The sequence below is a fragment of the Sceloporus undulatus genome, chromosome 2 (assembly GCF_019175285.1).
Source record: "Sceloporus undulatus isolate JIND9_A2432 ecotype Alabama chromosome 2, SceUnd_v1.1, whole genome shotgun sequence".
NCBI classification, from domain to species: domain Eukaryota; kingdom Metazoa; phylum Chordata; class Lepidosauria; order Squamata; family Phrynosomatidae; genus Sceloporus; species Sceloporus undulatus.
The window spans coordinates 142,376,987-142,389,376 of record NC_056523.1 but is presented as its reverse complement, the minus strand read 5'-3'; the positions used below and the strand labels follow the sequence as shown (position 1 = coordinate 142,389,376).

General features: G+C 40.6%; 2 protein-coding genes across 9 annotated transcripts in view; one reads left to right on the top strand and one right to left on the bottom strand.

The window, feature by feature from the left end:
• The window catches only part of ABCC3 (ATP binding cassette subfamily C member 3), a 105,047-nt gene that overhangs the window by 12,103 nt on the left and 80,554 nt on the right, over positions 1 to 12,390 (bottom strand). For 7 of the 8 annotated variants that reach the window (XR_006102515.1, XM_042455129.1, XM_042455130.1 and 4 more), the window contains 6 exons: positions 10,636 to 10,843; positions 9,396 to 9,706; positions 6,119 to 6,318; positions 5,887 to 6,013; positions 2,970 to 3,071; positions 670 to 816 (listed from right to left, as the gene is read on the bottom strand). Coding sequence is in view for 6 of the 8 variants with exons in the window: in XM_042455129.1 (XP_042311063.1) it covers positions 670 to 816; positions 2,970 to 3,071; positions 5,887 to 6,013; positions 6,119 to 6,318; positions 9,396 to 9,706; positions 10,636 to 10,843 (1,095 nt within the window). In the remaining 2 variants the exon portion in view is untranslated. Of the gene's footprint in view, positions 1 to 669; positions 817 to 2,969; positions 3,072 to 5,886; positions 6,014 to 6,118; positions 6,319 to 9,395; positions 9,707 to 10,635; positions 10,844 to 12,390 lie in introns of those variants that run through there. The other variant, XR_006102516.1, reaches the window with a different exon arrangement.
• ANKRD40 (ankyrin repeat domain 40) overlaps positions 1 to 12,390 on the top strand; it is a 79,670-nt gene that overhangs the window by 42,978 nt on the left and 24,302 nt on the right. The gene's annotated exons all lie outside the window — the stretch shown is intronic.

The following is a 12,390-nucleotide window of genomic DNA, read 5'->3' as shown; positions in this document are numbered from 1 at the left end:
TCAGTGTAGCCCAGAGGTAGGAAACATTTGGCCCTCCATATGCTACTGTACAGCATGCTTTATCATTGCCTAGGTTGGCTACAACTACTGGAACTTGCAGTCCAAAGACATCTAGAGGTATGTATGATTCTCACCATTGACATAAATGAGGGACGGATAACTACACAGGGATCAGGAGACAATTTCCTTCCCAACCCCCTGTGGGTCAATGACAACCCACAACAACACTCCAATTACCTCTGTTTACATCTGCATCTTTCCTAAAATGGTGTCAGGAAATGACATTACATCACTTCCTATCACCATCTGTGTGGTTGTCTGCATTTTCATCACCGGGGGAGGTTTTTGCATGGATTTCAAGCAAAATCGCCCCCAAGTCATGCAGGAATTAAAAACAGGTTTTTGGGGGGTGGGGGTGGATGGGGGGGTGGGACTGGTAGTGGGGGCTATGTGGGCTGCAAAAGTGGGGCTTGGGAGGCTGCCTGGCAGCTGCGCTTTCCCTACCACTTGTGCAAATTGTATTAAACGAGACAGACCCAAGGTTTGACTAAAGAAAAGGAAGGTTCTGAAGAGCACCAAATGAAATTGAAGTCTTGCAAATCAGCTTATTGAAAACATAACTTGATTCTACTCATTCCAACTAAGTGATTGTGCTGAGATCATCCATACCTTTTCTCCCCCTTTGACACTGAGACTGAGGTCTTTCAACACCAAGTCCAAGCCTTTCCTATACCTTACGGAATAGTTTGAAATTTGCACTTCCCCTTGGTTAGGCCAATCTTCTGGTGGTCTTTTGTCTGCAATTACCCAGGGAGCCTGGAAGGGAGAGTAACAGAATGAGATAGCACAGACATATTGTATTAGTAGTAAGACTTTTCTTTTTAAAAATAAATAAATAAATCAAAGTATTATATTATATTACTATATTACAATACACTAAAAGTTCAAGGATAGTTGACTTGTTCAAGGATTTTTTTCAAGTCTTCCTCCTAATAATTAACTCACTCTTCTCATTTGCATTGCTTTTTTGCAGAAGTATTTAAAGTAATAAGAACAAGCTATCCTTCACCATATGCTACTGTGTGCCATCATCAAACAAAATGAAGAGATGATGCAAATGTTATTGTGTTATTGTATACAATATCATGTGTCTAATTAGATACACAATATATTCCCGTTCTGAGAAGTGTACAAGAATCTTTACTTTCAGTTAGCACTAGTATATGCAAAGCCCATGTAACATTCATTTATTAATTATACTGAACAAAAAAGAATTGTAAAATAAAATCTACTGCCTACCCTTCTATAACTATATGGATAGAAAATAAATAAGAATCATGATTGCTGAATTTGATACCATACATTTATACAGTAGTTTGTTAAGCATAAGAATAACTAAGCCAAAATAAAATAACAAAATAAAAACGGATTTACTAAAGAATATTATTCTAAAACATCACATGTGAGAATGGAGGACCATGATCCTTGTTCTTATATTGCTTGAGCGACCTAGAAATGTAGACCTAGAAATGTGGACATTCATGTTACGAGAAGGAAGGATAAGTAGCATAATGCCCTTTGTTATGTTAGTATCCTGCTGGTAGGGAAACATGAAGACTTTCAAACTGCATCTCTCCCTTTATCTGCAGAATGGAACATGGCAATTATTAAGACATTCACAAAGTGGGTTAGTTGCAAATGCAAATAAATTTAAAATAATTTCAGGCATTTTATAGTCTAATTACAAGATGTATAATCAAGCCAAAGATACACACTTTTATGTTCAGTTTATATCAGGGAGATAACAAAGACTACATTTAACTTTCTCCTGTTTAAAATCAATCAGTTTCAAAGTGCTTATGACCAGTTAGATCATGGCTTTCACCTAAGATCATTTAAGAGTTGATTTGCCAGCAGGGAATACACATCTACATGATGCAAAGACTAATTGCATTTATAGCTAAGTTTGCTCTTTCTATGGATGAGCCACAATTTTCATTCTATCCAAGCAGCAATGTAAATCTTAAAAACTTGCACACTGCCTGAAGTCCAAAACACACTGCAGAAATAATCCAGGTTGAGACTGCTTTAACTGCTCTGGAAAATGTAGTTTATTGTGGCATCAGAGCTCTCTGGCAGAGAAGGATTAATGTCTCACATAACTACAGTTCCCAGAATTCCCCAGCATTGAGCCAGGGTAATTAAAGTGGCCTCAAACTGGATTATTTCTGCAGTTTGTTTTGAACCTTACCCAGGAAAACCTTTGCCATGATCCTGATTGTCAATGTAGGCTCAACAGCAGAGGTGGTGGCAGTGCAGCTAAGGGTAAAATAGCTGTGGGTGCTGTAACAATGGCTCAGTGGATTGTAGGTGTGGGGAGGAGAGTAGTGAAAACCATCTCACTCAGGAGAGACAACTGTCCTGATTAAGATCTGGCAAGCCAGCATTCTCTGCCACCCCTGCTGTTTGCTATGCACCATTCCAAAAAAAAATGTCTAATGTAAGTGCAAAGGACAATTTGCAAAATGTAAGGCACCAATACGATTTAGATCATTGTTGCAGCTGCTTCATAACTTCTGCTTGGCAAGAATGTTGCAACAGATAATTTAAAGAGAATGATCAAGTTAATATTGGATCCATAATGTAGGTCTGTAGGTCAACTGTTCTTCCTTTGAGTGGACTTTCAAATTTTCACATTGGAATACACAATTTGTTTAATCACCAATGCTCTAATTTGAGACATGAGACAGGAGTCAATTTTTAAAAAATGGACAGACATCAATAGACAGGCACAACACTCTGTGTCTGTACACATGTTTACACACGCTCACATACATCTTGTCAATATAAGAATTATACATTTGCATGGCAAACCAATTTAGAGAGAAACACAGTTAGTCTGCACACATGAAGACTAAAGCTCTTGATGGGGCATTTCCTGGAAGAACAGTTTCCTCTTAGGGACTGACCTCAGTTTCAGTTTCTGAGTATTCTTTCACTCTTTCTACAGCCACAATGTTGCTTTCCAGGTCAGAGGTCATTCGCACCATCCAATTCAGAGACATTGTCACCTAAGGAAAAAAGAAAAACAAGAAGGGGGAAAAAAAGACTATGATAACTGTATATGTATTTCTTATTTGGAGAAGTTAGACCTTAAATATTTAGATATATAACCACCAAAAAGAAAGCCAGAAATCATTGTTTTTCTCTTTCTTGGAGTTTTTAGTTGTTTTGTAGTTTCTTTTTTAAATTTCTTATTTCTTTCTCTCTTTTCTTTCTTTTTGTTTTAACATATAAGTGCATTTGTAGATTTTAATGTATTTGTGTGTGTATGTATGTGCACACACACACACACAGCTACAATTGCATGTGAAATGAAGGCTAAACCAGAAAGGAAAAGGCCTTGGCCTTTAAATCTTGTAGCTGCCCCTTGTTTACAACTGCAGCACTTCAATATGCTTAAAAATCCTGAATCTAATCATACTGCAAATCTCTATAAGGAAATGAGAATTCAAACATCCAGTAAACCACAGAATCTTCAGGATTGTACCTCATGAATTTTTCTATGGGCTGATTATATAGTATAAAGGGTATTGCTATTTCTTATATTACATTTAATATAAACGCAGAGTGGTAGGATTCATTGCTTTGCCAATTTTAATGCAGGACCCCATTGTTACTGAAGATAACATTCAATCAGTGTGCCTCTCTCTTCTACCAAATCAGCATTCATAGCTTTTAAAGCTGGGAGGCGTAACTCAAATCTTTCCATCTGATAGAAGGCATAGTATAAGCCTACGTGTTTCAGAAGCAATTTCACCATCAAAGATGGCAATTTCTGACTGAGCTACAGCAATGCACCATTTGAACTGAAACTTCATCATCTTTTGCTTCAAGAAATCAAAATTATACCAAACTCTTGCCATGATCTTAAAGAAAATGTGGTCAAATACAGAAGAGATTATCCAAACTGATAGTTACAATAATATACTGCTCTTAAATAAACTTCAGCTATTGGAAGAACGATGTAAGATCCTAAGTGTAAAAATGTACAATTGAGCATTGAAGTTAGAACAATCCAAACCTTTGTATTCCCCATCATAATGTATGGATGTGAGAGCTGGACAGTGAAGAAAGTAGACAGAAAGAAAATAAACTTATTTGTGATATGATGCTGGAGAAGAGTGATGAAGATACCGTGGATGGACAAAATAACAAACAAATGGCGTAGAACAGATCAAGCCTGAATTCTTCCTGGAAGCCAAGATAACAAAATTGAGGCTGTCATACTTTGGCCATATCATGAGGAGGCATGATTCACTGGAAAACACAATAATGCTAGGAAAGGTAGAAGGTAGAAGAAAGGGAGGAAGACCACACACCAGATGGCTAGACTCAATCAGAGAGGTCACAGGCCTTAATTTTCTAAGACCTAAGCAAAGCAGTGGAGGATAAGGGGTCTTGGAGATTCTCATCCATAGGGTCAGCATGAGTTGGGGTTGACTCAATGACAGTTAACAACAACATATGAACTTCTTTCAGCAAAAAAGTTATTGAAAATGTCATTTACTGCTTCCAGCTGGTTGAGGGATGTGGCATACAGATGATGCATGCCTCCAAGCTGACTAGAAGCCGACTGGCTGTTTACATGGGAGCTGGCTTCCAGGTGCTATGGCAGTATGGCATTTATATGCTGTACACCACCAGAGTGCCTTAAAGCTGGCTTCCAGCTGTGGTGGACTGGAAAAGCCGGCTTTTTGCCAGTCCAAAAAAGAGCGGCTCTTTGCCGCTCCTTTTTCAGCTGGCAAAAAGGTGGATTGGGGCTGCAGCATGCAGTTGCTGCAGCCCAAATCCAGTGTTGTTCCTTTGGGGCGGTCTGTTTTACCTCCATGTTTCTTTGTAAACACCAAGCAGAACTAGAGCCCCAAGGCAGCTGTACATATCCACACATGCAGCATTTGGTAACATACTACATAGAGGTGCTTCCTGGATAATTCTGCGAACTGTAGTACAAAGCTCTAATTTCCCCAAAAATAAATAAAATAAATAATAAATTCTGCATATGCATAATGACCTTTATCAAGCCTATTATGTACTTTTAATTCTGTGAAAGGAATTCTGTGTGCATTCACTCCCTAGCTTCTGCAGTCTTTCAGTATGCACTGAATCTGATAAATGACTAGATCTTTTAATACTACATTGGGCCCACTGTATCCACAGACTTGCCATCTGTGGATTTAAGCATCCATGGATGGCAAGTCTGCGTTGCGGAGGAGGAGGAAAGAAGAGGCAAGAGGAGGAGGAAGAAGCCACAGAGGAGGTGAAAGGAAGAGGTGGGAGGAGGTCATGGAGGAGGAAGAGGCGAGGGGAGGTGGAAGGAAGAGAAAAAGGAAGAAGCCATGGAGGAAGACGAGGAGGAGGAAGGAGCAGCAGTGGTGGTGGTGACAGTGGAGGTCCCTTGCCACCACATGCCCATTTCAGGTGAAAGCAAGGAGGGAGGGAGGATGCATTAGGTGAAGTCCCATTGACCCCAATGGTGATGCCGTGATGTGACCATTGAGGACAATGGGATTTGAGCATCCATGGATTTTGGTATCTACCAGGGGATCCAAAATGGATACCTAGGGCCCACTGTACAACAATGAACAGAACAATTTAAGCAGACATTGTCTTGAAAAGAGTTCCCTTTTTGTTCTCTTTTGTTCTTTTATATTTTACTTATTTTTACTGCATTCATTCAACCAGATTGCTCTCTTCCCCATTCCCACAACAAAAATGCTGTAGCAATAAGCAGTTAAAGCCAGAGATGCCTAATGAAAAGGTCACAGCATAATTAGTCTTCTCTTCTACTTATGTGAACAGTTTTCCAAAATACACTTCACATACCTGCAATGCATAAGATACAGAAAGTCCAACCAGGCCAGGACTCAGCTTGCTTTTACTTAACACAGCAAAAAGAGCTGCAAAAAATACAACACAGTTGCCTACAAATTCAACTCTGATCCCCAGCCATCTGTTAATAGAGAAAAACAGAGATGTTAGAATAGAACCCAATGTAAGAAAATGCTGTTTATTCAATACAAAAGTTAAAATTACATTTAATAAAATATTTCTTTACCTGTTGGATACAATTCCAGGATAGTAGCTTTTCTGATTATCATTCACCTTTGTGTCACTGATAGAAACAAAAGACTTCTCTCTTCTGTAAGCTCGGATGACACTTGATCCAGTTACTGTTTCCGAAAAATGAGAATATATGGGGGATCTGCTCACAGATTCCAGCCGCTTTAATTGGCGAGATGTAGCTACATAAAACCGCTGCCATCAATCAATTGAACAGCATAAAGATTAACAAAACAAAACAAAACAAAAACAAACAAAAACATTTTAGCTATTTGACCTGAACCAGCAACACATGGTCCTACTGAAATTTAACTTAGGCTGCATCTGAACTGCAGAAACAATGCAGTTTGGCACCACTTTAATTGCCATGGCTCAATGCTGTGGAATCCTGGGATTTGTAGTTTGTTGTGGCACCAGAGCTCTCTGACAGAGAAAGCTAAATAGCTCTGAAAACTACAAATCCAGAATTTCATAGCACTGAGCCATGGCAGTTAAAGCGGCGTCAAACTGCATTATTTTTGCACTGCAGATGCAGCCATAGTCTCAGAGTGAGAGATACCTAGGAACGAAAGACCAAGATCCTCTTTCAACACTGGCAGTTTGTAAAGCTGTCAGTGTATTTAGGTAGATGGCCATGGAGATAAAAGTTGCTCCTTCTTCCTTAGCAACTCTCCAATGGGAGTCATATGGCTCCCTGGTGAAGCTCCACTTCCAACACATAATTGACTATAGGGGTGCTTCCAGGACCACCCTCACAGCCAGTAGGTGGCTGGAACTGCATTAGGGAGCCATCTGGATATTGTGGCACAGCTGCAGCAGAGACACTGTGCAAGTGGGCACTGATTACGGCTTTGTGCAACACTTGATACTTAATGTAGTGTAACCAGTATTATAATCAGACAAACCATCAACAGGATTCTTGCAAAAGACTGTACATAATTCCAGGTTATATTGCAACCAAATCTCTCTCTGTGGGACATCAGAACCATGGTAAAACCTTCCCTGGGTTGTATTATTTTAGCTTGCAGAGGATGTCTGCATGTTTAAATGCTCCTGCACAAAAACCACCTGCACTATCAGTTTTGTTTTAGAAAAGGAATCTACTTTATAGAAGAGTGTTCAAATATGTACACCTCCATTTGTAGCCTGAAGTTGTATCTTTTTGAAAAATATACTACCATTCAAGAGTAATGACAGTACAAACTGGCTCCTACACTGCCATTCTGCCATCCTTGCTCTTCATCACTTTCTTGCAACGGCTCTCTGGACTAAGTTTTTAATAGGAAAATGTAGACTGTTTCTCATGGCCATGGAATGACTAAACGAAGGACCATATCATGACAGAAGGGGAGCCTTGTTAAGAGGATAGCAAAGAGGGCAATAGCAACAATGGGCTAGATACTCCACTAAGCCACACTCCTTGGCGGAGGATGGGTAGAGAGGATCAGGAAATCTTTATTGAACTTCTTCCATTAGGTCTTCCCTACTGCCAAAGGAATATGATAGCATTTCCTGTTTTGGAAGCTGCCCTCTCTCTTCTTCTCCCCTTCTGTTAGGAAACGAGAGCTCTCAGGAAGCATGAAAAGATATATTTTTTCTATGCAATATGTGAGAAGGAAAAATGAAATTCAATAAAGCATCCAACCTTTAGTGTGGAAGCACCTCTAATGTTTCATAAAGTTTGGCTGAATGCATCTATCAATTCAGTAAATATATTAAACTGAGCTGGAAACATGCTTGTCTTGATTTAAGTAATGCTTTTAAAATGGGTTTTTAAATGACTGTTCTGTTTAATATAAGAGTAGACAGGCTCATTTAAATGTATTCAAAGGGTATAATGTGCCACTTCAATTGGTTTAATAATTGCTTAAAAGAGCAGTTATTAATCAACTACAAATATTCACATGTTCCTGGCAGCCTTAGGAAAGTCCATATAAACTGTTTGCTCCCTGCAACATTTTCTCCAAAATTTCTATTCTCAAACTCGGAAAACCAGTGGCTGAGATTCAGAGTCCTTCCAAATGTGTAAATGACTGGCTCCATTCACCAAACTTTATGGAAGTCCAGATGTCATGACCTTACCTTTGTAAACCACCTCTGCAAGCTTTCCCATGGCTTCTTCTATTTTTTCTTATCAAAGAAAATCCATTATGAAACACAGAATAAAATAGCTGCTCATGATCTTGACCTAGGGCTGGAACAGACTGGAAAAATATCCCGCTTCCCAGTGGCTTGAGGGCATGGCGTATGCATGATGCACTCCCCCAAGTTGGCAAAAAGCTGGTGTCATACCGCCTGGCTGTTTACATGGCGGCTGCTTTACGGTGCTCCAGCAGCACAGCATTTAGACGTCGCATGCCGCAGGAGCACCGCAAAGCTATGGTGGTAGCAGAAAAGCAGGCTTTTTGCTGCCTCAAAAAGGAGTGGTTTTCTGCCACTTCTTTCTGCGCCAGCAAACAGCTGAACTGGGGCCATGGCATGAAGTTGCTGCAGCCTTGTGGCGGCCCCAATCTGGTGTTTTTGGGTGATCTGTTGCACCCCTTAGTAACAACAAGAGCTTTCCATTTGGAAGCACCCTTTGATGAGCATACTAACTGCAACAGTGGCTACTTTTGGGACAGAATAGAACATGTTTGTGTGTACAGTATGTGTAAATCAGCTCTGGTGATGAATAGTGATTAAGACAAAGTTTGCAGAAGTTTGAATGTACTGGATTGCGTGGGTTGTTTTTTTATACAGTCTCCCTTATCCAAAATGCTTGAGATTAGAGGTGTTTTGGATTTGGACACCTTCATGGTTGTGTTTTTTTTTTAAATTGTTGATTGTTTTTTCAAAGGTTGACAACTGGTTTTAGCTGTCTGCAATTTTTTTTTAGTGATCTGTTGTTTTATTCTTGTTGTGCCCTAAAACATTTTCATGGTTTTTGGATTCTTTCTTGAGCCCTTATGACTGAAAGGTAGCCTGCAATTATTTTAATAAATAAAAATAGCAAAAAATGTACAGTGAATCATGTGGGGAACCCTCATATATTATCACAGTAACAGTATGATTGAGGATAAACTTAGTCTGCACAAAACATAACAGAGGACCTTCCAAAGAAAAGATCAACTTCTACACTCAGAAAAATTCACGTTCAATGTTAATACATATACTAAGTGCTTGGAAATTCTGATTTTAAGAACTAATATTCAGAGACATATCACACTGTCTTTGCAGCATTTGATAAAAGAACAGTTTAAGCAAGTTCAATGAAGCAAAGCCAATTCTGTTACCTGAGCAAAGAAATACAGGATTGCAAGAGGTATTATGACTACAGCAAAGAGCGGGGTGCTTGCCATAATGACAATCATTGTTGACAAGGAGGTAAAGAAGGTTCCAAGGAACATCAAGATGGTTGGTGGTATCACTTCATCAATCACATAGATGTCCTTAGAGAAGCGGTTGATGATCCGGCCTGTTGGAGTTGTGTCATAGAACGACTGTGGGGTGTGGAGCTTGTTTGCCAGCAGTCCTGCATGGAGAGTGCGAGCTGCTCTAATGCCACCCATTGCCAAGGTAAAAGAGGAAATCAGCACAAGAAGCCCTGGATGTAAAAACAGAGAAATACACACAGTAAGTTCAGTTTGTCAAGAACACCTTAAAAACCTTGTTGTTTAAGCAGCATCGTATAAGTGCCTATTTCTTATTCAGGATACTAGTATTCAATTACAGTGCAAAAAAAAAAATTACTGTGTAGTTATTGATGAAGTACTACTTATGGAGATGAATGAAGAACTAGTTGTGGAAAAAACCTTCACAGTTCATTAAGAAAAGGTTTGCACACACATGTGGTTCCCAAATACTGATGTCTTGAGGACTAATACTCTGAACTGTTTGTCTTTTGCAAACTACAACCTTTCTTTATTCTTGCCACTGTTATTACAATGTAAATATATAGGAAAGGCCTCAGTTTACAAGTCAGGATTGTAACCTGCCATGATCTGATAAAATTTATATAGTGGAGAACCACTAACACTGCCAATCATTCTTTGCAAATTCCATTGCAACTATCAGAGTGCCTTTCACACTACACTACACACTACACTGTGATAACACTATGATTGCTATTGTTCCATACTATGGAATCTTGGGATTTGCAGTTCTCATCCAGAGAATTCTAATGGGGCCTGACCAAACTACAAACCCTAGAATTCTAACAAACTCCAGAAGCCCCAGTGATCACGACACCACAGACTATCAAGGTTGCGAGTTAATGCCAGCAAAAGGGCTCAAGCTTGACTCAGGCTTGCATCCTACTGAGGTCACTAAAATGAGTACCCCGATTGTTGGGGGCAATTAGCTTACAGTTGTAAACCGCTTAGACACTGTTAGTTCAGTATGAAGCAGCATTTATTATTGTTATCTATTAAGAAAGATATATTTGAATTTGTACTTTTTTGTTGACCAGCACAAAATAGTAAAGTGGTCATGGTGGGCATAAGAAGGAGAAACAATAGCAAAGAGCACACTTACCTTGCAGAAGACCTAGGGCAGCATAGACTCCAACGCGCCTGTGCACATTCTGCTGAGTACCATTTATCACAGGTTCATTGGTCCAGTCACTAAGCCAAACGTTGGCCCCAACTGAAGCAGCATTTTGACAGCAGTACAAGAAACATATAAATAAAGAAACTATGGGGCCAACTGCCTTCATGTATTGCCAGAAAACAGTAAATTTGACCTGCAGTTTGACATCAAACAAAGTAGTTTTCTTTAGATTACAAAACTGAAGCCTGGGTTTCACAGAAATACTAGTGATTTAACAGAGACAGAACTTGTCCAGTGACCTAGGGAATTTGAAATCACAGCTATGAATTCCTACAGGGACATATGCAGAAATATTTTAAGACAAGAAAGTAGGGTATAATGAAAAGATGCCCAAAATGGATGCACTACATCAAATACATACAGAACAACTCTAGAAATAGAAATTGCATATAGCCAGTGTAGACATATTTGCTCAGTTTAAGCCCAGAAGAGTTAGTGCATCCCAAAGATTTTTTTAAAAAATCATAGCATTTACATTTTTTCATTTGGGTTCCATGTCAAGAGCAATAAAAAAAGCACCAGTTAGAACTCCAATGTACCCATCTGTAACAGATGCATTTTAATGGCCCGTTATCGACGGGCATAAAGTACGTCCTGGGGACGTACTAGGGTTAGGCAAAGTGCATGCCTTACGCACGCACCTAACCCTAGTACGTCCCCAGGACGTACAAAATGGTGGCGCCCATTCCACATGGGGGCCGCCATTACGACGTCATGAACGCGGCACCTCCAAATGGGGCGGCGCGGACGTGACGGCGTTGCGCCACGTGAAGGCGCATAGAGTGCCCTTTCCGCGGCACAAGGAGCTCCGAAACGGAGCTCCTTCCGCGATTTGCGTCACTGGTGCAGCCTTTAGACAGCTGCGCCAGCAACACAAGGGAGAAAGGGGCTGAGCGGCCCCTTTCTCCTCCTCCCCGCCGCCATCAGGTGTCCTTGGGGCATGAAGCCCCAAGGACACCCCTTTCCAGGCCACGGGGAAGTGGCCTTTTGATGCTTCCCTGCGGCCTGGAAAGAGGCGGATCGGGGCCTTGGAGGCTGCCGCTCTGGAAGCTGAGGCCCCAATCCGGCGGGAAAAGCAGTGCCTACAGGCTGCCCCAAACGGGTGGTCTGTAAAGCGCCTATCTCACTCATAATGTGACAGTAGCAGTCATTCTTCCACCCACCCACAAGTTAACACCCCAGAATGCAACCCCATACCACTAAGAACAATGTGAGAAATCTAGGCTTCCTCTGAAGTTTGTGAGCACATCTTCATCCTCTGTATCACAACAATGAGCCCGACAGGCCAAAATAAAGCTGCTTCGGGTCACTTTGGATGTATGCTATTTAAATGCTGCATGAGTCCTAAGAGGCCAGAAGCTGTGCCAAAGCTATGCTCCAGTCCTGAGAACTAGAGCGCAGCTTTGACACAGCTTCTGGCCTCTTAAGACATGTGTGTCATTAAACAGCATACCTCCAAAGTGACCCGAAGCAGCTTTATTTTGGCCTATCTGTTCAGGCTCAGTGTTTATAAGCAGATATGGTTAACTGAGGTCCTAGGCCCATCAAGCTCACCACATTCCCCATCCCCAACACTCAAGGTGACCCATCCAGAGAGGGTGCTGATGGGCAGGACTGCACATTCCTAACTACTCCATCACATGATGCTTCTATGCTTTTTCTTTTTTTGCTTAGGGCAGA